This window comes from Centrocercus urophasianus, unplaced genomic scaffold (genome assembly GCF_019232065.1).
Source record: "Centrocercus urophasianus isolate 14NV4802_14NV808 unplaced genomic scaffold, USGS_Curo_1.0 seq_41, whole genome shotgun sequence".
NCBI classification, from domain to species: Eukaryota; Metazoa; Chordata; class Aves; order Galliformes; family Phasianidae; genus Centrocercus; species Centrocercus urophasianus.
Window position 1 is genome coordinate 124,795 of NW_024884989.1, and position 24,337 is coordinate 149,131.

Sequence of the window (24,337 nt, forward strand, 5' to 3'; positions counted from 1 at the left end):
TCTCTCTCTCCCTCAACTCCTTTTCATATTTACACATCCCTAGTAGCATTAAAAATTCCCCATCATCTGTAATTTTAAAATAAAGATCTATAAACTCGTTAACGTTGCTCCAGTGAGTTGAGTCCTCTCAAGCATGGTGGGAAAATAATATATATTACTGTATATAATATACTATATATATATATGTATATAAAACTATAATGCAGCAATATTATATATACATATGTATATATATTTACAAAATATAATTGCTCACCACTTGCAGACCAACGTTCAGCCAGTCCCCTAACCAACTCCCCACGGCTTTATAATGTTCACATCATGTCATTTGGTATGGAATTATCCCTTTGGTCAGTTTAGGCCAGCTGTTCTGTTTCTGTCCTCTCTCAGTTCCTTGTGCCCCCTAGGCCTCCCACTGGCAGAACACTGAGAGAAGCTGCTAACAACTAAAACACTGCTGTTATCAACATTGTTTTTCTCCTCAAGCAAAAGCACAGCATAATATCAGACTCTATGAAGAAAATCAATTCTGTCCCAGCTGAAACCTGGACATAAGTTTAGATGCTTAGAGAAATAATACAAGGCTGACCTCTTGTCTATTGGAAGCAGAGAAAACATCTTGTGAAGCTTCACTCCCAATAGAATTAGGGTGAGGACAGTCATTCGAGTAGTGATAGGGCAAGGGAGGGCAGCTTTAAACTAGAAGAGTGGAGACTGAAATTAGATATTAGGAAGAAATTATTTACTATGAAAGTGGTAATGCAATGGCACAGGCTGCCCAGAGAGGTGTGGGTGCCCCATTGTGGGATGTATTCAAGGCTCTGGGCAGCCTGAGCTAGTGGGTGACAGCCAGCCCAAATCAAGTGCTGGAGCTTAGTGGGCTGCAAGGTCCCTTGCAACCTAAGCCATTCTATGATTTCCAGCCTCAGATTTCAGTGGTGGTATCTTCAAGAGTGGTATCTTTTCACTATTACTAAAGAAGTGTAGTCTAGTCAAAGCACATTGCTTATTATCTTCTTGATAATTTCTGAAGTGTTGCTGCTGTGGTTTGCTCTGCAGTCTTTGTTAAGGCAAAAAAGTACTGGTGCCAGAGACATCCCAATGCCAGGAAAATGAAGAGCGTTCCACTCTTCGTCAGCAAGGCCTCTCTGATTCTTCCCTTTCCAGCAATGAATATGTTTTCAGCTGCATATTTATTCTATACATTCCTCCATATTCAAAGTAACTTAGTATGTATTCATGCTAATCCCTATGTGAAATACTGCTGGTCCCAACAAGGATAGCATTAAACACATCATCAGAAATGCAAGGTTTTATATAGGTATTGCTAAAAATTTACGAAGAATATCTTCAAAATAAAAATATTCCACACCAATTCTGTCTTTCCCAATACACTCAAAATGCTAAGCTAAATAAACTTCTACTGAATGGAAGAGCTCAGGAAGAATGCCTGTATCTGTGTGGGAAAATGACTTTAATGTTAAAAATTCTTGTCTTCTGCTAAAGTCACAGAGAAAAACTTACCCTTCTTCCTGAGCAGCCAAGGAATTCTGAGACAGTTTGGACAGGTTCTTAGCATATTCCTCCTCAATCTTTATCCTACACACACACACATAGAGAAAATAGAAAGACAGCAGTAAATCATCATTAACCTAGAAACCCACACACATAGTTTAAGGAAAATCTCTGTATTTGAAGGGATCTTGCCACAGGAATTTTCCTTTTAATCTTCAGTGGTTGGCACAAGATCTCTCTCTCCCTTCCATATGCTAAAAATGCGGTGTCACGAACATGGATACACGCAGGAGAGCAGATGTGATAAAGTTAGAAGAAAAAACTACAGTTCTGGAACACAAATAACAAGGACAAAGTGTTTCCAAGGAACAGCATGAACTGTCTGCAAAACTTCGGCTCGCTCGAAAAGTGTATTTCTCAGTGTACTGCTAAAGATGAAGTCATACATCCTTGAAGCAAAGATAAGGGGATGCAGCTACAATGAAAAATTCTGAGTGAGAGTGAGCAATGTGACATCATCAGCTATCACGCTATAGTCAACCACTGGAGAATGGTTTCCCACAAGAAGAAAGATGTGACCTGAGGAGTGTAAGGAAGAACTTAAAAAATCACCAACAGCAAGTGAGAGAGATCAACTCAATCTAATTAAAGACGAAATCAAGTGGAGACATGGTATCAAGTATCCAGTACATAAATGGCTTCTCCATGTTTGCCATGGTCCCTGAATCTGGGGTGCTGGACTTCACTAGTGACACAAAATGCTTCCTAATTGCTGTTACAGATGACAAAGCTGGTGAATATGTGGCAGATGCTTCTACAACCAGTGTGCAGGAGGGCAGCCCATGCCTTTCACCTACCCACCCAGTGCTGAAGCAGGGTCCTGATCCTTGCCTGCATTCACTCAGCAGCACCATTCCAGTAACAGCTGAACTTGCAAGCATTGGTGGGAAGGAAGAGTGAAGCTGTTGACACTGTAGGAATGGCTGCAGGGAGAACCATTAAGCAAGGTGATGGGGTAAGTTCTTACTGCACATCGGGGAGGGGAGGAAGAGCTAGCTAGTGGTTCAGAGGTGACATGAATCACACTTGAAGCTGAACTCCAGCTCCCCTGATGTTCACCTAGTCAAACATTTGCAAAGTTCTCTTGACTACCGAACTGCTTTGCCAATTTTCAAACAGATTTGCTCAGTTTAGCACCTCTGATGAAGAGCAGTGTGGCACCCAAGTGGAGCAGCTCCTGATTCTGTGCTGAACTACACACAGAAGAAAAGTGGGACAGAAGGTGGGATATTTGTGGCATACCAGCCTGCAGTAGCTAGCTGAACACACATTCCAGTGTGTGGTGCATTCAAGACAAAGGGATCCTTCTGACTAGCTAAAATATACCTAATATTCTGGGCTGATGAAAATATGGTGTGGATGTTACTCTGAGATGCAGCTGGCTGAGACCAAGGTGATACCCAGCTCTTTGCAGCAGTACAGCAGAGCGCAACTACCAACCTCATACAGCATAGTGAGTTCTTTTTCTCTCCACCCTCTCAGCACAAAACCAGCCAGCTCAAGACCAATTTTACAAGAACACTACTAATCAGCTCTGCCACAAAGAGGTGTCAGTTCACAGTTTTGTCAACAATCAAGTTGTGGACTGTCCACATCTTGGTCCCCATTTGTAGGTCACTGGTCAGACTGCAGAACCAGCAGAATGAGTCAGGGCCACCAGCAGCACCGTAGCTTGTCTTCCCTCACTCACAACTCTATCTACCAGCACTTTTCTCACACCAATTTAAAACATATGACAAAAGAAACTTATATGGCTAATTCTGCATCAAATCACAGAATGGTTTGAATTGGAAAAGCCTTTCCTGCCTGTAATATGAGGTGGAACTTGTACTGTCCAATACAGCCTGGCCTCTGTGGACGAGGCATCCAGTTTCACCTGTGCCACTGCTTCACTATCCCCTGTAAAAAAATTCTTCCTAATATCTAATCTAAATCCACCCTCTTATAGTTCTAAGCCATTATTCCTCGTACTATTGCTACACTCCCTGACAAAGAGTCCCTCTCCAGCTTTTGTGCAGGCCCACCTTAAGTGCTGGAAGGATTCACAGGAATGACCTAGTTTCCATGTCAGCAGATCCCTGAGCCTGGCTCCCAGCAGCCCTGTTCTAACAGCAGCTCACCTTCACTCCACCCACCAACACAACTTCCTACACCCATGGCACCGGGAATGATAAATCCTGTTACAGTGTGCCAGAGAAAATCTGCAAGCAAGATGAATGGCATCTAGCTCCCGGCAAATGTGAAGACTATCTACGAAACAATTTCTGTGGAGTCTGGAAAGGACAAAAGCTCATAAAAAGAAAAGCAAAGCCTGCAGAAGTCCCATCAATCTCACTTTAGGGCAGAGAGAGAAGTACCTTCTGAATCTCCAAACTTTGTACTGAAAGACAAGTGAGTAATATCTACAACAACCAAAATGTATTTTATTCAGTGCTCCCAAGCACAACAAACAATTCATTTGTAAGAAAAACAAAAGTGTAATTGTGCAGTCAAAATAAATGCAGGAGTGAAGTCTCAGGATACAAATAAATATATAATTAAGAATTAGACACTACTAAGAAGGCAAGGAAGAAGGAACACTACTGGAGTCAGTAGTTCCTCAAAGAATTATAAAAATTACTGTTACTGTGCAACAGCCTCAAGACAAAAATGGCCCCCACTCCAACCTTTGGCAAAAAGACCTTAAAAACTTTATCTTCAGTGGAAGAAAACAGCAAGACAAAGGTATACCTCAAAAATGGAGAAAACTGTTTGCTGGCCTTGGCCAGTTTACCTACCCTGAAAATACTCAACTGTGATCATTCTGAAACACCAACACACCAGACATTACAAGAGTCCTTAGATCTGCTTGAGTACCTCAAAAAAATCCAATTTTTGCAATTATTTCAGCTTCACCACAGACAAAATTAATTTTCTTGTTTCCACTAACTTGTTTGAAAACATTAAATATTTCACTCCCCGGGTACCAGAAGCATCAGTTTTTGAGCATATTTTCACGTGTATTGTCTTAATTTTTATTTGTTCTCGTTGCTCTTTGGATGCTTATTTCCTAATCTTTTTTTTTTTCTTTTTCTTTTTTAAAGTACATTGTGTGCTCACATTCAAACAGTTAAGAGTTTCAGTCCTGGCATCCTACAGTAGATAAAGAAAATCCAGAGAGCTACAATGGGAGGTAAAGATGATCTGATGCGACTGCCATGTAGGAAAAAACTAAATAGATTATGACAACTTAGAGAACGCAGAGAAGAGGTGATAGAGGATACCTGACAGACATCTAAACAACTGTCACTTGTGTGAAGACAGTGGCTAGGAGTCTTTTTACACCATCAGTTGAGATTAAAAATTATCAGACAACAGAATTACTTTTTGTGGCACGTAAGTGCACTGAAGAAAGTCTTTGCTGTAAAACATTACCACTGCCAAAAAACCAGACATGTTCGTAAGGATTAGACAAACAGTGGAAATCAGTTTTACAAACAACCTGCTGAACAAGGCAGACCTAATGTCAACTCTAGTTTCAGCAATCCCTACACAGAGGCTGGGAGGATAAAGGCTCTGATGGTCTTCTCCTAAGCCCTGACTACTGGCATGCTCAGAGTAAAGTTTCTGGGCTACAAAGACCTTTCACACAAGCAGGGTAATGGCTGTACACTCTGTTTCATTTCTTGTAGTTAAATAATCTGATATTTATTTTACATTTTTCCAATCACAACTCAGCTCAACTAAAAAGTGTGAGTAGCCAAACACTGAAGAGTGCTGTTCCTTAGTTAATAAAAAAACCTCTCTCCTAGTCACTCTGAGAGACTAATGCCTTTCAGTGCTGTTTGCAAGTTTTCCTGGCTTTTCTGGAGTGCAAATTACTTGAATGCAAATGCTGGACCATATCTTCAGTTCCAAATTAAAGTAATTATTTCCTTCTTTCACACCCAAACACTTGATCTCTCAGTTCACCTCTCTTTACCTCTTCCCATTCCTTCAGTCGCTCTAGTTCCAAAAGAAATGCTTTTTTACCATGTGCCTGCCACTGTGTTACACAGCCTGCTACCAGGATTTCCAGTTCTTCCATTATTTACCTAGTTTCTGCCCCTCCTCAAAGTGTATGTCACAATGCAAAATCATGGAGACCTCATCCCAGCTTCCTATTTAGAGCTATCTTTATTAGCTGTCTGAACCTTAACTCCAGAAGGCAGTTTTTAACAAATGTAGAGTTTTCTGCACTTGAAGCTTGCACTTAACCATTCTGAAACGGTTTTAGTAGCAGTAGCCTAGTAGATCATCACAAGAATCTTACCATAATCTCTTTCATTTTAGCCAGGGAAGCTAAGGCTTCCCTGAAGGCCTGAGCTCTCACTTCCTCTTCAGCCTGACATGCTCCTCCGTTTCCGTACACAGCAAACTTCAATCATTTGTTCCAAACTGGAGAAAAATATACTCAACTTTTTGTAGCTCCTTTCTAGACTCTCTCCAAACTCAATACCAAAGCCTCTTTGTTGCCAGGACACAGTGAATCTTTTTTGTCCTTTCTTCCACAACATGCCTATTTCTTTCTCCAATAATGACACAGCCATGCCTTTTCCCAGAGTCAGAACTGGTCTCTCATTACTCCAGCCCAGCCTACCTGCATTTCGTGCCCAATCTGCCTCTCTCTTGAATTCTCCCTTGTTTTCTTTCTGCTAGATTTCCATCTTAGACTGTTTTCTTCAGATTTCTTTTCCCTGGCTATTTCCATCATTATTCTGCTTGCTTTCTTTCCATCTTCTAGCTTAGCGCATCCATTTCTCAATTTTTTCCTCTGCCAGCTGGTATTTTTCTCTGCCCACTGCTCACATTTATTCACGGATCATACAGGCAACTGTCTCTTAGACTGTCTTACACTAAAAACATCAGGAACCAAATATGGATGTCAGGCACTCTGCACCTCCTACATCGGGCTGTCTTCATTGACTATGCTGTACTTTGTATAGCTGCCACACCCCTATTACTGCTGCTGCCATACCTCTCTATAATTAAAAAAAGAGGGAGGAATTACCTACAAGTTTTGCTCACTCAAACTACACCACAACCTTCAATGTCCATGTCTGCTTCTCGCCTTGTTCACTGCTTCCACAGCAATGAACCATCAGTACAACAATGCTGTGACGTAGAAGTGGAGCAGGAAGACAACATCAGCTCAGCAGGAAGCCCAAACAGAGAGGCAATAGCTACGGACAGCAGCTTCTTCACTGGTACAACTGCCTCAAAGACAGAACATGCATAAACACAATCTGACCTTCTCTTGAGATTAATAATTTGTTCCCTATGAACGGTTCTGACAGGCATCCTCAAGATGACTTATACGGTCTTGGACACATGACAAGCAATTTCAAATGATAGCAACATTACTCATAAGTAATGTCACACCATCTCTAGTATCTGATTGAACTGTGTATCTACCGTGTGGCTGGAGCTCAGCGCATCTACCATGTTAGCAGAGCAATGGACCATTAATATCATTCTAGCATTTTTTTTTGCTATTAATACCTCTCTTTATAATTTCATATTCACTCCAAATACGTGTGTTTAATTTAGCTCCATTAACAGTCTGAATTCCAAGTAATGTTTTTATACATTTTTTTAGTAAGTTGTGCCTACATTGTTCTATGCCAAAAAACTGGTAGAATTATTTGGGCTGGAAGGGACCCTAATGATCATCTGGTTCTGTCACCCTTTCCATAGGGACAACTCCCACTAGACCAGGTTGTGCAAAGCCCCATCCAACCTAGTTCTGAACACTTCGAGGAATGGGGCATTCTGTTCCACTGCCTTATCACACTTACAGTAAATAATTTCTTCCTAATAGCTAATCTAAATCTATCCTTGTGTAGTTTAAAACCACTACTTCTTGTCCTACCACAACACTCTTTGACAAAGAGTCCCTCTGCAGCTTTCACATGCAAGAAGGCCTGCCCCATTTAAATACTGGAAGGCTGCTACAAGGTCTACCTGAATCCTCTTTATAAGCTAAATATCCTCAACTCTCTCAGACTGTCTTTATAAGAGAGGTGCTCCAGACCTCTGATCATCTCCATGGCCTCCTCCGGACTCACTCCAACAGGTCCAAGTTGTCCTTATGCTGGCTGCCCCAGAGCTAATACAGCACTGAAAGTAGGGTCTCATGAGAGCAGATTAGAGAAGATGAGTATCTTTCCTCAACCTGCTAGCCACACTTCTTTGGACGCGCCCCAGAATACAGTTGGCTTTCTGGTCTGAAAGCACACCTTACCAGCTTCTGTTGAGTTTTTCCACCAACCAGCAACCTCAAGCCCTTCTTGGGGCTATTCTTTTCCACTCATCATCCAGCCTATATTCGTGCTTGGGACTACCCCATGACAGGTGCATGACGTTGCACTTGGCCTTGTGGAGCTTCAGGAGGTTCACACGGACCCTCAAACCCGTCAAGGTCTCTCTAGCAGCATTCCTTCCTTCCAGCATGTTGACCATATCACTCAGCTTCATGTCACTGGCAAACTCGCTGAGGATGCTGTCACTGACAAAAACGTTAAATAGCAGTCTTGATACCAACCCCTGAAGAAACACAATTTGTCACTAGCACTTTTTTTTTTGGTCACTTTTGTCATATATTTTTCAGGGAAAAAAAAAGAATTCCATTCTAAACATCTGTACTCTGTTTTTCCCATACCCACATTTTTCCCTTAGATCTGCAGTTTAAAACTTCTTGGTTCCCTCCATCTAAATGGGCATACTGGGCAGTATGAATGAGATAGCTGAGATATGAGTGATAGCTGTAGAAGACTGGAGAATGTGGATAGATATTAGGGAAGTATTTAATGCACTTCAAGAATTGGTAGCATATCTTTTACACAGTTTAAGTTCTGTGATTAACGTACACAGGGAATGCTCATATCATGAAGAAAAAAAAACAACAAACCCAGACCAAAACAGTTAATTTGATAGCGGAGTGCCAATTACCTTTCTCGAACGAACTCTGCCATTTCTTTCTGCATTTGTTTCCCTTTAAGTTGCTTTTGAAGAAGAATCTCAAATCCCGATACCGTATTGTTCCCTTGTGAATCCTTCTTATCAGCCTGAAAGGAAAAAGGAATTTCAACCAAATGATCTATGGGAATCAAAGGCAGACACACAGTTCCCAGCAGCAACTCCAAGGAGTCTGACCACACTGAAGCAGTTTTTGAAGAGCCTTTTGCAGAAAGCATTACCTGTGACAAAGCTGCTCATCACACCTCACCTCAACCATTCTCAAAGAAATATTTAAACACTCTCTCATTCCTTCTCATTTCTCCCTTAAAAAAGAAGCTGTGCAGTTATCTTCAGCTAGCAAAAGGCTGCTGGGGCTATCTTCCCATTTGCTCTCAGCCCTTCACATCTGCTAAACCCCCAGGGCTGGCTCTGGCAATCATGAGCCCTGACGATACCCTACAAAGAAAAAAAATGGACCCTGGGGCCAGCACAATGGAATTGCTGCAGGAAAGGAGAAGATCCTGCTGCAGTCTTAAATGATCTATAATAGACTGTAACATTCTGTGCTGATCTATGCACAAGAAATACACAGCCAGTCCACAAAGCAGGGCAAAGCAGCAACTTTTTCAGTAGCTTAATGCAATCCATCCCACCTTTCACTTATTTTTCCTCCATGATCTTTTTAATCCCTTGCTTCACTGACTTCAACTTTGCTGCAAGGACCAACGCTGTCTCCTGTTTTCTATTCCATCTCTGCTTTTCTATATTTCAGAATTACATTTCCCACTGTCTTCTAACAGGCCCAGAGAACACTCCAGAATGATTACTGTTTTTGCTGTCACAAATGTCACAGTAATCAAAGCATGAGACTTTAGAATGAATGTATGGCCATAACACCAGGCAGCAGGCAGCAGCATGTTACAAGCCTGAGACTGGAGGAGCATAGCGCACCGAAGAAGCCAGATCCTGGATTATAAGGCTGAATGACAAGAAATGGGAGAATAAATATCTGCAGAAGAAGGGCAGCTTTCAGTCAAGTTCCATCAAGGGAAAGATGTGAACTAAACCAATGTAAATGAAAAGAAAAAACTGAGGTGGTGTCTTCTGAAAGGCACATAAAAATATACCTATGAGCCATTTCACATTTTATTGTTTTTTGGGATCAGAAGCCTAGAAGAGATAGAAGAAATGCTATTGTTTTGGTAATGTGACCATTGGTAAACATGATACAGTATAATCTACTGCATGTGCTTCACACAACACTGAGCACTCTCAAGGGGAAGTGCTGCTGCAGCTACAACTGAACTCTTCTTTATAGTGAAACTCTTTTTTTTTTTAAACACCTCACAGAATCACAGAATGATTTGAGTTGGAAAGGACCCTTAAAAGTCATCTAGTGCAACTTCCCTGCAATAAACAGGGACACTTTGTGCTAGATGAGGTTGCTCAGAACCTGGTCCAGCCTAATATGGAACAAAGACACCCCACCGCTCTCTGGACTACCTGCGCCAATACCTCACCACCCTCGTAAAAACTTTCTTTCCTTACAGCTCTAAATCTCCCCTCTTTTAGTTTGAGACAATTTCCCCTTTTCCTATCACAACATGCACTGCTCAAAAGTCTGTCTCCTTTCTTTTAGCCCCTCTTTAGATACTGACAGGCTGCTCTCAGGTCTCCTCAGACCTTCTCTTCTCCAGGCTGAACAGCCCCAGCTCTCTCAGCCTGTGTTTGTAAGGGAGGTGTTCCATTCCATCTCTGAGATCATTTCTGTGGCCCTTCTCCAGACATGATCCAACAGGTCCATATATCTCTCTTGTAGTGAGGACTCCACATCTGGATGCGGTACTCCAGGTGAGATCTCACAGTGCAATGCAGAGGGGCAGGATCACCTCCTTTGACTCGCAGGCCTGTATGGAAACTGCTGAGTCATACAGGCCTGAACCTCTGATCGATCACCTGAAGCGAGCACTGAGTCAGCATCTGAGTCAGTATCAGGAGCACGGTGAAGGCAATCCAGCTGTGCTGCAGGAAGGGTTGGAGCCTGGCTGCACCTCTCCCAGACCCATTTCAGAGCTGACTGCCAGTAGGGAAGGATCTCTTCTGGAGATCCACTCCACTGGAGTTTACCACGTGAGCCCAGGGTAGGGTGAGTGTCCTTCTTTCTTACTCTAGTATAATAATTACTTTAGCCAAACTCCTGGATATACTGTATCATCTGTATATTCATTGATTGTACACAGGCCACAGTGACTTTGATGCAGTACAGAATACGGCTGGCTTTCTGGGCTGTGAGGGTACTCTGTTGGCTCATGTCCAGCTTGCCATTTTCAATAATTGGTCACCAGAAACAGATGAAATTCATAACATTTCCACTGTTCAGGCAGTAATACCCTCCTCCCTCCCAAAAAATAGTTTTCCAGAGGAGGACCCTTTCTATCAGCTCCACACTTGAAGTACCAACTCCAGCTATCATAACAAACCTCAGTTTAATTTGATCTGATCTGACCTTAAAAGTGGAGCAAAGTAGAAGAGAGCACTGCCATGCTGAATGCCTATGGTGGTTTAAGACCAGTAGGAAGCTTAGTACCATCTTGATTGTCTCTTGCTCTCCCCTTGCAGAAGAGCAGGGGAAGAAAACACACTGACAAAAGCTCATAACATTCTCTAACATGAGGCTGTTTCCAGTCTCTTCTCACAGAAGCCATCCCTGCAGCCCACCCCACCAAAACTTTGCCAGGTAACACAATACATCTAACCCTTTAAAAGATGAACTTATCATTTGGCCTCCAGAAAAAAACAATGAGAATGATCTTTACAATTTTGAAGAAAGACTGTAGATGTTAAATCTCTAGCTCACTTGTGCACTCCTAGCTGTTGTGCTCTAAGAAAGACTGAAATAATGTTCACTAATACGTTACTAATTCTGTGTTCCTCTTCTGCTGCACAGCTGTTTGGCTGACGTATTTTGAGATGCGTAGTTTTTCCTACATCCCATCCATTTCCTGACAAAACTATGCTCCAACAGCTCGCACTGCCTTTCAGGACACTCTTCTAATAGCTGTCCTCATCTGAGATGGATTAGAATGATCTTCACTGGTTTCTTCAGTCTCTCCTGCATTGCCCTAACACAACTGCAGCTCAGTCCAACTCCTTTACCTTGTACCACAAAGCAAGCTTTTCATTCCTCTTTTTCAGAAGCTCAAGAGCTGCAATATGACATGTGGCTGTCTGCCTACTTACCCAGAAATAATCACAGTAGCTCCACTCTGAAGGTTTCAACAACTGCTGCTCTGGCATTACGTCAGGGTGGGGGAAAGTTACACAGTTTATCTGTAAAAGAAAAAAAAAAAAAGAAAAAAAAAAAAAGGCAGAAGATAGTTAGAAGGCAATGAAACTTAGTTGAGAAAAATGCAAATGAAAGATTACATATACACACTCCAATCAAAAAGAAACCAACAACACAGCGAGTGCGTGCTGGTGAAGAAACATTGGTTGTTGCATGGAAACAGCAGCTCAGTATTCCCAGAAAGCTCCTCTGAGCAAGCAGTAGCATCAGCTCAGAAGAAAATGAACTGTTTGTTTCACACAAGGTATGCTTGTCTGATTAAAAAGTACCACACACCAACTTCTATATCCCTAACAAAGCTGTGGTGAAATACCTGATGTGAACAAGCCCTGAATACAAGAAATACCACGAAGATCTAGAGCACTGAAAACACTGCTATTGGCTTATCTCATTAGCAAATTTTGGTTTGCAGGATTACTTAAAAGGTCTCATTTTTTTCAGTATACAGCACTCCAGTCAGTCAGAGACCTTTTCACATAAAGCTGATGATCCTGCAGAAATGGGAATGAAGTCTCTAAAATCAGCTAAACTTCAGTGCATAAAAGCCCCACAAATTTTTAAGATGGAACTCATCACACACTCACACAAAAATGTCCAAGTGCTCATTATGTTATCACAGAAGAAAATGCAGCACAGTGTAAGTGAAGGATGTGACAGCTACTGCAGAACACACTGCAGAATAATTCTGGGTGCAGCTAAGCCTGTCGGGGAAGCACCAGCATGAGTCAGACTGCTGTGACTACATACTGCTCTCATAAAACTCCTGCCAGGCAGGCGCACTAAAAGCAATCCCCCCCAGCACGCTAGCAGGTTCACTGGACAGTAATGGTACCTGTATATTAACCAAAGAATCAACAGAAATTAGGGATGGACAAGCATCACAACTGTAACTTTTTCTGAGGGAGGATTACTTAACATTCAAAGGAAAACCAAGGAATTGTGGGCAGGGCTATCACAGCTGCATATGCAGCCCCACATCTAGCAGTGATACGCTGTACATCTGCCCTTGGGCTTTTCAGAGTATCAGAAGGGACACAGCACACTGCTGTAAAGTGCTGACACAGGATAAATCCACAACGCCAGATCAATGCAGACAAAGCCTTTAGCTGATACAACACTGTTCCTGCAAGCCTACAGCAACTCTGCCACTGTTTGTCTGCACTAAAGTTTCAGTGGCTGTCCTGTATGTAATCCAAAAGGTTTGCTCCTCCTCCAGAAGGATTACTCTTTCTTTCCAGAGCTTGCCAGATCTATTTCAAAGCAAGCTCAGGACTTTTTCCCTGTGGTATCCATCTAGATCCTTTCTGAGCCATGTTTCTCCTGTCAGTTCTCCTTTCAGATCCCATGGGAACTGCAGCCACAGCCCCTGACAGGCCTAACGTTGTCAGCAGCCATTCTCTCTGGAACACAAGAGCTGTAGAAAACACTGCTCCCTCACACCTCCCCATCAGTAGCATCATGCATCAGGAAATCACAAAGGCAGCTCAATTCTGAGCTGGATGATGCAGCGAAGGACACCTGTGTGATGCCAGGCTGACCTCTGTCCCTGCAGTCTCTGCACTAACTCTGTCTGTGAGGGAGTTTTACTGAGGAAACCTTCTGCCTCAGCTAGTATTTTCCTCTCTCTTGTCAGCTCAATCATTTCAGAACAGCACTGCAAGCCTATTGCACCCTATTTTAGCGTTAGGTAGGTTGCGTTACCTTCACTCTTCCATTCAGGAACCACTAAGTCTGAAGGCCTGCAAGCTGTTTGCTTGATGCAAGATCGAGTCAAAGTCACTTGCACTGGTATCCTGATGTTCAAAAGCCCAGCCCATGGCATTAAATAGCCTTATCAACCCCATAAAGAGTGGTGTCTGCTCCCTCCTCATGGGACTGCTGATCTCATTGATCAAGTATCTGACAGTAAAGGTATAAAGTCTAAATCCAAACAACATGAAAGACAACAACTGTGCTGATTTCTTTTTTAAAAAAATAGACTTTTGAACCAATAGGGCATACAAAAACATGCAGAAGGGACTATTACAGTTTTTACTGCTGTATGTATATTAAATATATATTAAAGTACATATCTTAACTAATGACAGACTCACAGAACTTTAAGAGAAAACAAGGCATAATGACTCGCATTATGTTTGCACAGATGTCACTGGGGCAGCCCAGGTGATCATCAGCCTCATCATGGCAGGAATTCCTCAAGTGGACTATTCACTAATAAAAATAATGGCTGCTGTCAGCCAACAAAGCAACTTTAGTGAAAAGACACCAGCAAGGCGTGCTCCAAACATAAGCTAAGCAACGAGACAGGCGGAAAGCAGCCTGTCCTTGCAGCTGCCACAGAACACTGGTGGCATCACAAAACCTGTCTGAGAGGTCTGGGCACCTGGTGGATTGCCAAGGTCAGAGCCAAGCACACAGAAGCTGTGCTGTGACAAACATGGTGACAACAAAGCCAGGGGGGGACAAACAGAGAACAAGCAACCCCATTCAGTGCCTTTCTCGGACAAGTCTGTTTTGTATCAAATTAGATCAAAAATACTTTTGCCTGTGTACTGATCATGAGCAAAAGCAGCTGCAATCTTCACAGCCAAACACACCAGCTCATACTCCATGAGCATGAAATAAAATAAGCTGTTTATTGTTGTTATCATTTTTATGTCTGAGATGCAAAAGGTTTACAGACAAAAAGTCACAGGGACATAGGTGAGTTTGCAGGATTTGCACAAGAGCAGCATGCACAAGACACTTTGTTGGCCAAGACATGCACATCCATTCCACAGACTTCAAAGTCCTCTTCATGCTTTGAAGTGGCTACCAGCAGCCTCTGGTAAATGAGACAATGCCAAGCAACATGAATAAAACAAGAATAATTTGATGAAGGTTTAGATAATGAACTACATATTTATTACATAAGACGCTACATAAATAAGTGAGCAGACAGTGGGTGAACTGCACTGTGTTGTGCTGAAGTGAAGCAACTACAGAGGGGCAACATACTTGCTCTTTTCTTCAACTTACGCACACAACATCTTAAGACAACACAACTTTGCCAACTTGCGTAACCTGCATTTGCTTTACAATCTCAGTACCTGAACACAAAATCTACAACAGCCAACTCGGCAAAGATCACATGTCAAACAGGGCTGTTTGGATAAACAGACAAACTGGGAGGACAGCTGACACCTTTGTATAGCTTAGGCACAAATGAAGGCTTGGGCAGTTTTAACTCTACCCAGGCGTGGAAGCCCAGGAATGCCTAGGCTGTGTGTAGGTAACTTCAACATCACAGATTTGTACGTGGTGCATTGGCAGTGATGTCACAGCTGTAGCACAACAGGAGGGGAGAAAAGCCAACTGAAGCTCTGAACATTAGCAAAGAAAACTCATCCACTTGGTATTTAGAATGTTAGGTTCCGCCAGAAGTGTTTAGAAAGCTTCTTCATTCATGTTTCTGTAGAAATGTCTAGAGACAATTTGCTCAGCACGCACCAAAGCAGTGGATTTCTGATAGCTTCTGCCATGCTGTCAACCCTAGCGCAGAGCAGAGAACACTGCTGAATGGGCAGCCTCAAACTGTATTAATTTCTTTATGTCAGATGCACAAAATGCTAAGCTACTGCATGCAGGCTGCCCCTCTTCCCATACACAGCACATGTTCATTTTGGTGTCCAATGTAAGCAATATAAATACCATCATTTTCCAAGTCATATCTTACCTTCATTAAGCACTAAAACATTCTTTAGAAAGAAATCTATGCTCAGAAACTACCATATCATCAGACATGCTCAGAAGGTTTCTTGCTCTTCAGGTGAAATACAATTCAATTCTCCCTTGTACACAGTATTGCACTATACCTTCCCTCATCTACAGCTTCAGCTTCCACAGATAAAACTCCTGTCCAGAGGGACATCTCTTCAGAAATCAGACAGCAAAAATCCATGCTAAAGCTGGTAAATGCACCTTGAAACTCAGTGCAAAATCAATGTGGACCACAGCACTGCACTTCTGCTTTCTTATGAGCAACAATAATTTGTGCAAGTGGCAGATTTGTAACAGCCTATCTTATAACCCATCAGGGTCTCCTTTCCAGGGAAAACAGATTCTCAGTGCTAGTAACATTCATTTACTGAGACACCATACCGTTCTTCCTGTGGGACACATACTCCAGCTCACACCTGCCTTCAGGACTGCCAGAAGAAAGAGGAAGTCCGTGCTCTTTGAACGTAGAGAAGGCACTTGCATTCCCTGGAAGACCGTAACAAGGTCCTATTCCCCTGAGGAAAGCAGTGAAACAGAGCGCTGGGCTGCAGCTGCTGATCAGGTGTCACAACCCAATGTTTGCAGCTTCCCTATCAATGGGTTTCTCTTTGAATGGAGGTCTGATGGACTCAGAGACCCAAATTGATGACAAAAATCCTCTTTGCAAAAGGTTCTGCTTGAGTGCTGCTGCAACTCAAGGAAAGCCATTCAACAGCAAGCTAAGGACATGCCCTGCAGCCCTGTTAACCAGAGCATCCCAATGCCAGCTGGAGCAGCGCTGAACAAATAAAACCTCTGGGGAGGGAGAAGCAGAGAGGGAATTTACATTGCTTTACAGTTTACACTCCATCTGAGAATGTTATTTTTCATAATGCTTCCTTGAGGCAGGCAGTGGCTTGAAGCAAGTGGCTGCTAAAATTAGCTTGGTTCTGCCTGTCTAGTGCATTGTGCTTGAAAGCTCTGGACTTCTGTTGGAGAAAGGCACACAGTGACCCTTACATAACATATCACACAACACTTCGACCGCTTTGCAGATGCTACCAGACAGTGCACAGGCCAGCAAATATGATATGGAAAAGCACCCCCAATGAGCAGCCCGTGTCCAGGCAGGTACAAAGCGACTTTTTCACAGACACAGGTGCTCTCATTTATGTACTGCTCTGTGCAGCACACACAGACCGTGTCTGCACCCTCACTGTCTGCACCCTCAGGGCTATCCACGTAGCCTGCTACCATCCTGCCCCACACCCGAAGCAGGCTGTGAGTAGCACAGGTAGAGCAGACACCTTTACTCCCTCTTTTTTACCACTGCAGTTTGTCTATCTTCTCATTTATCTTCACTATTTCCTATTCAATAGATCACTGCACACCCAGGCACTTCCATTAATTTGTTTTGATTTCCTTCCCAATTTCAAACATCTGTCCTATACTGATGAGTCCAGAATTGTGAGCCATATTCCAGATGGAGTCACAATTCCTGCAGAATTCGTCAGTGTTTGTAAACCTCACACTGCAAACATTTTATCAACTATATATAATTAATTAAAGCAAATTTAATGATCGCTTCATTCCTGTACCTACAATCTCTGCCTTTATCTGGACATTCTAGCAAGGAAAAACATCTGATGCCTCTGAGCATCAGAAAAGTGCTCTAAGTTCTCCCGCAAGGCTGTGACCCCATCCTTTAACAGTTTCTCACCCTTCACTGCTTCTCTGAGCGTCGGGACGGACCAGGGCCAGACAGCGACCCACAAAGGAGCGCGTTCGGTCAGGACCCGCAGCCAGCTCCTTTTTTGGGTACCTCCTCACCTGCTGCTCATCCCAGAACCCCAGAATCAAAGGGAGAAATCAGACAGGAATCGCACTCTGAGAACAGAACATCCTAAGCTGGAAGAGCCCCTGCAGGATCACCGAACCCGTCCCGGGGATGGAGGTCCACCCTTCGCAGCGGAGATCCCGCAGCCTTTCTGCGCCCCCCGACGCGGTGTTTAAACAGAGCAGAACTACTCTCGCCGCAGCAGCTCCCGCAGCGCCCCGTCCCGGGCGGTCAGCGCGCCCCGCGCCGCTCCGGAGCGCCGCACGGCCGGACTCACCGTCAGGCTGCTCTCCTTGCTCTGCTTCCGCGGCGCAGCCGGGGACCCCGGGGTCTGTGGAGAGAAGCGGATGGCATCATCGAGAGCGCGCTCGGAGCCCAGCATGGCGGGCACGGGCCGTGCCGGCGCTAGGCGGACCCCATGGCCCGGCGGCGCGGGGCGGAGCGGGAGGCGGCGTCGCCGGAGGCCAGGACCGCGCCCCCTCGTCCCTGCCGGCCGGGCCGGGCTGTCCGCCGTGTCCCGGGCCGGGCCCTCGGCGCGGCTACGCCCCGCGCTCCTGTGAGCTGCGAGGTCGGCCGGCGCCCAGCGGGGCCGAGGCGGGATCGCGACCCGCAGCGCCGTGCGCGGGGCGGAGCCGCCCACCCTTTTTCAGGACCGCCATCGCGGCCCCGTGCCGTGCCCGGCGGCTGGGGGGGGACGCGGGGTGGCGTGGAGGGAGCGCTAGTGAGTCATGAGGGGCTCTGTTGCAGCCCCTGAGCTGCAGCCCGAGAGCGGTGTCCAAAGGCTGCCTGCCACTGTTCTGCCGCTCCGTTTGCGTCTGTTCATCGAAGCGGGCGGCACAGCGCTGCTGTCTAGGAAGTGGTAAACAAGGCCTGGCCCCGCGCCCGGCACGGCACGGCGCCGCTTTGTGCTCGGCTGTAGCTCTTTCCCCCTTGACCTGTTTCCGAGAGCTGTGGCTGAGCTTTCCCGAGCATTTGCCTGCGTGGTGGCTGCTGCATAGGTCCTGCAGCACGCCTGGAAGCGGCTCTCACGGGAGAACGCCATGCTGCTGGGAGCAGCTGCACAGACAATCACAGCACTGACAGATATGGCCCAGGAATGAGTTGGCCCAACTGAGCCAAAGTCTGGGGTCCGGAGAATGGCTGTAGAAAAATCCCCTTCCTGCAACCGGCGGCACATGGCAGACATTTTCCTCACTAAGGATTCTTCTGCAACAGCATGCACAGCTCCCAGGAAAAGCTGTATCCCGTGTGGGCATGGACACAAGCTGCTCTCAGGGATAATGGCAGCAGTACCTTGTTGCAGATCCAGTGCAGATTTGAGGCATGAATGAAGACCTGAGTTTGGGAAAACTGGTAATTAAAGAGTAATGGAAAGAAAGTGTGACGGAGGCCATTGAAGTGAATGAAGGAAGTCATGAACTCCTGTAGGCCCTGTGGCTGAGTCAGCTCAATAGAGCTGAGAAGTGCATAGAAACTGTGTATCTGTGAAGTGAATTTGAGTACATAGGTGACTTGAGTCTAAAAGATTTACCTGAGTCAGACACAGCATCATAAAAACAGTGAATATTAGAATTAAAGCTCTGGGGGAGTCAGTTATTCTGACTTGTTGGTAGATGGAAGCAGATCCTTCAGAAAATGGCATCTGTTGCACAAGGATTTAAACTGCTTACTGTAAAGGAAGTCAGAGTCTGCAAGTTGATCTGCGTTCTCTGAAGGAGATGCAGCAGGTGGGTGAACAGAGGTGTCCACCAATGGCTGTGGAGGTTATTAAAATGTTTTGAGTTTCTGCTGGTGCCCATATGCTCCACCTCCAGCCTGTGTAAGGTACTCAGAGAGGAAACAGTGCAGGTCAGTTAAGTGAGAGATATTGGCCAGGGACATGGAGCCTGAAATGACAGACTGTCATGGGAAATGCCATGAATCCATGGGGAAAGGGACCCAGAAATACAGGCTGAGGTGAAAGAGCACTGCTGGTGCAATGCACAGCACTGAGGGCCAGTGCCTAGAAGGGGTAAGAGAGACGGTAAAAGCGAAGTGGGCAGTTGGCAGACAACATAAAATTTAGACCAAGAAATAGGACTTCAGAGGAACACTGAGGCAGTGTAGTTCAGCATGGTAACTACACACAAAACACACATTTTGTAGGGAGTGTTCTAGTAGCTGCTTTGCAGAATAACCTAGCAGCTAGTAAAGAAATGAAACAAAACTGAGGTCCTGTGCCCTTTTTCCCAGCCAGCAGACTGGGAAGCATAACTCACCAGGAGTGCAACCCAGCAACACTGCTCAGCTGTTGCTATTTTGGCAGGGAACAAAGCATCTCACAAGAGGAGCTAGAAGAGGGCCCTGTACTGCATTTGCAGATCTGCGGAGAAGACTCTCCTGGAGATGAGAAGTGGTGCAATCAGCAGTGCAGAAATATTGAGTGAAAATTTAGCCAAACAGATGAGGGAGACGGTCAACAAGTCAGCATCTTGAATGCTAGCCTGAGGTGATGATGGGTGCGGCACAGGCTGTGAAAGGCACAGAGGAGGGCCTGTGAAAGAACACACTGACATGGATGAAGTAATTCAGAAAATAGCTTCGCTCAAATTCTTTGTGAATAATGTCTTTGGGAGGGAAGGCTGCAAGAAAATACAGTAAGATAGGGGCACGGACGGATGTTCATGACTAGAGAGGACTGTGCTGGAGACAAGAGCGGAGTTCAGGCTGAAATGGCAGGACATTCTGCAGGGTTGTTAATGGTGACTGAAGTGGCCTCAGGGAATTTTCAGAAAGGAGCAATGGGACATAAAAATTCAAAGTATTTTGGTATTTTGTACTGTTTTACCATTAGAATACAAAGAGTGATTTTTCTAGATGCAATGAATCTGACTGATTTGACAGTTTCTTAAAGAAAATGCCTCTTGACATCCAGCTCTAGCAGACTCCCAGTCTGCTTAAGCAGACATCCACATTTATGTCTGGATACCACTGCATGGACTTTTTTTCCCCAAAACTTACCTGGGGATCCCCACTGGCTTTTCGGAGATTCATGTGAGTGGAGTCCAGCTGGTGTACCGGGGTCCCAGAAATGTGATAGCCATTCACTGTAAGAACACGTAAGAAGTGAGCAGGCTTGCCGCAGTTGCAGATGTATAATTACACATTTTAAAAACAAGTCATGTAATTGATTGTCAGTGTGCATACTGTACTGAAACTCAGCCCATGGGGCCATTCTGCCCCCAGCATCCTGCAGCAGGCTTTTATCAGCAGTTATGATTGAATGAGTTGCAAGAGTCAAAAAAAGAGGCTCCAAAATGCCATACAGTTCCTGCACCTGCAGTTTGGTAAAATGATGTGATTGAAGAAGCAGGGTATGTAAAAAGGAGGGGTTTCATGGAGATGGGCTGTTGATGTCAAGAAAGCATGCCTTGTAAGATGTTTATGGTTTATGTACACAGCTGTATGTTTGGAAAATAATGAGCTCAAATTAGGGATAAATGCAGCTATGTTACATAGCCTTTGGTCACAACGAAACACAGTGTTCAAGCATACTTCCCACTCAGCTCAATGAAGACCTGCATCAGTTTGACCAAAAATTGTCTGAAGACATTTTCTAGACTGCATTGTTTACAGTCAGCTGCTAGTGCAGTTATTCTAGTGTAGTTTTACTCTTTGTGCAGCCCCTGCAGCTTTTTAGCTGGTTCTGTTATGTGATTCCCCCAGCAGCAAAGTGGACAGCCTTGCAACTACCATGTGTTAACAGAGTCCTCGGGCACACATGATGTGCAGGGTGCAGCTACAGGCAGCCCGCATTCCCTGCACCTGCTGCTCCCACAGCTGCAGGAAGCAGGAGGGAGAGGCAGATGTGCTTCCCGGAGCTGGCAGCCCCTGTTCGCTCTGCGTCCCAGGAAAGACCACCTTAGCCCTGAGCAGGTACATGGGGCAGGCCAAGAAACCCATCATTTGGAAACAAAGGGTGGTGGTATGGGTTGGAATGAAGACCCCCGACTACACTTGTTCTGCTGCAGGGCTATCTACGTGAAATACAAATCCCACCTATCACAGCATTTTTGTTGGCTTTGCTGGCTGGTAGAGAAGATGATTCATCCAATGCAGTGCTCGGGAATGGCAGTACACAGTACCTGCTGGGCTCTGCTGTGTCACAGGGCTCTTCGGGGTCCCAGGCACACTGCTTGGCCGCTCCCAGGTTGTCTCTGTTGGAGGAAAACAGCAGCATAAGGGTGACAGAGGCCAACAGCATCATGTGTCTGTGACACACAAATAGCTCTGACCCTCAGTGTTCTCCACTCCAGGGCTGCACCCCATGAGGAGGGTATCTATGTCCCCTGGTGCTCCTCATCTCCTCCCTCATGCCTCTGCCTTCCCTTCTCAGCCCCACTCCTCAGCAGCTAGCTGAGATCAGTGGCAACAGCATCACTGATTTCTCCAGTGCACCTATACATCAGGGCCACTCAGAGGAAAACAGGGCCACAGCTGCACGTGGAAGATGCTCACTCGCTGTGTGGAGTGAGCCCATGCAGGCAGCACTTCTAAGTAGATTACAGCAAGCCCAGACTGGGCCCTACCTGTGGCCTGTGTGGGCACAGCAGCTAGTCTGACAGAGCACAGTCTGGGGACAGGGACTGCCTTTGTCCCTGCTCTCCATGTGGAACACAGCTGGGACTCAAAGATGACAGTTCAGCGATAGGAACACAGACTACAACACTTTTTCCCCCTCAAAAAAGGCTACTGCCCCAGCAAATTCCACTTGGATCCCTTAACAAATGCACATCACACCACTTTTAATACTCAAAAGACTGCTGCTGCTTTTTCCCTCTTTTCTCCTCTAGTTAGCCATTTTGCTCATTTTCTTAGCCAACAGAAAATTGTCCTTGGCTACATGCTAAACAAAGAGAATTTTATTGCAAAATGTCATTAAAGTTGCAAATGGCAGATAGTGGAATTACAACAGCAGCTGCTCTAAAAGTGTAGCTATAAAGCCCAAGCCAGCATTTCTATTTATAGAAGAAATATGTTGGTATCAAACAAAAATAAATACTGTTGGCTGCCAGGCAACATCAACTAAGAAAATAAGTCAAAGCATTGACCACTTCATTTCAACCTGTGATGCACAAAACCCATCCAGGAGCAATCTAATCTTACCAACGTCTGTAATCCTGCATCTGTCAGTATTCTGGATGGGAATGACAAGTGACAACATGCTTGCATTCGGGACATCAGGAAGAGGATACTAGATATCTGTAGATATCCGAGTACTGTGTCCAGATTTGGGCCCCTCACTGCAAGAAAGATATTGAGGCCCTGGAACGTGTTCAAAGGAGGGCAACAAAGCTGGTGAGGGGTCTGGAACACAGGCCATATGAGGAGAGGCTGAAGGAGCTGGGAATGTTCAGCCTGGAGAAGAGGAGCTCAGGGGGGACCTCACTGTTCTCTATGACTGCCTGAAGGGAGGTTTGTAGTGAGCTGGGGGTCGGCCTCTTCTCTCGTGTCATTAGTGATAGGACCAGGGGGAATTGCTTCAAGCTACAGCAGGGGAGATTCAGGCTGAACATCAGGAAGTATTATTTTTCAGAAAGGGTGGTCAGGCACTGGAATGGACTGCCCAGGGAGGTGGTGGAGTCACTGACCCTGGGGGTGTTCAAGGAAAGACTGGATGTTGTGCTGAGGGACATGGTTTAGTGGGAGCTATTGGTGAGAGGTGAATGGTTGGACTGGATGAGCTTTGAGGTCTTTTCCAACCTTGGTGATTCTATGATTCTATGATTCTATGATATGATAAAGCCAGAGAACTGCTATCCACTCTTGGTCTCACAAGCTAAGTCATATGAGGTTGTGACGAGGAAACATCACTGGGATGGAGAAATAGCATTGGTGGACAAAGAAAGGGCAACTGATGTCATCTATCTGGATTTGTGCAAGGCCTTTAACACAGTCATAGAATCACAGAATGGTTTGGGTTGGAAGGGACCTTTAAGATCATCTAGTTCCAACTCTTTTGCTATAAGCATTTACTTAAGTGTTGCTTTAGGCTCATCATTTCAGAAAAAGGGATCCCAAATTCTTCATTTCAGGAACTGCAGACCCCAGAAGAGGGAAGGTGCTGCACTCCCAAACCTATGCTGCTCACATCCCTGAAGATACACATTCTTCTGCTTGCTTTGCCCCTATCTTCTTATTTTGCCTGCAAATCAAAATATTTTGACTATTTTTTTCTTTTGCACATAGAAAGCCTGGTGGACTGTAGCTTTGATGAATCACTGAATTTAAATTATGCTTAGATTTTTGTGAATTTGGTAGCAAATTAATGAATTCCACTCTTGACCAATGAGGCAGGATTGGAATGTATTAACTAAACAGAAGGAAAATCAAGTGATGTAAGTTGTCTTTTCTGAGTCAGCTTGTCTTAAAACACGCCTGTGTGTGGTTAAATAGGTAAAATCTGATTTATGTTTACTGTATTCTAAAAGCGAACAGTAGAATATGCTACTCACATTTTTAGTAATTTTTTTCTAATATAAGTAACTCTTTATTGAATATTGTAAATGAGTTGACTTGAAGAAAAGTTCTTGGAGGTTTAGGAGCAACTCTGTACAGAGGGATTGTGATGTCCACTCAATGCCAACATGCGATCCAGAAGGTAATATGTTTTTATCATAACTGACTTGGACATTAGCAGTAAGAAGTTACTTCAGTTACTTTCATATATATTTTATGCAAGCGTAGCTTTAGCATTTTTGAGACTGTACAGAGAAATGGACTTAAACCTAACAAATAAATTTGAAACATAACTAGTTGTTCAAAATTTCCCAGCTGTTTCTCTGCTTTGCCTGCTGGTTGTTGTGGAGCTGGTCTTCTGCCAT

At 44.6% G+C, this 24,337-nt stretch overlaps 1 protein-coding gene across 6 annotated transcripts in view; it reads right to left on the reverse strand.

Annotated features, from left to right (window-relative positions):
• Positions 1 to 24,337, reverse strand: part of GAS7 (growth arrest specific 7) — a 129,004-nt gene that overhangs the window by 50,170 nt on the left and 54,497 nt on the right. For all 6 annotated transcript variants that reach the window (XR_006171194.1, XM_042833195.1, XM_042833194.1 and 3 more), the window contains 6 exons: positions 21,599 to 21,670; positions 20,475 to 20,560; positions 17,752 to 17,805; positions 11,794 to 11,883; positions 8,545 to 8,660; positions 1,525 to 1,599 (listed from right to left, as the gene is read on the reverse strand). Coding sequence is in view for 5 of the 6 variants with exons in the window: in XM_042833195.1 (XP_042689129.1) it covers positions 1,525 to 1,599; positions 8,545 to 8,660; positions 11,794 to 11,883; positions 17,752 to 17,805; positions 20,475 to 20,560; positions 21,599 to 21,670 (493 nt within the window). In the remaining variant the exon portion in view is untranslated. The remainder of the gene's footprint in view (positions 1 to 1,524; positions 1,600 to 8,544; positions 8,661 to 11,793; positions 11,884 to 17,751; positions 17,806 to 20,474; positions 20,561 to 21,598; positions 21,671 to 24,337) is intronic.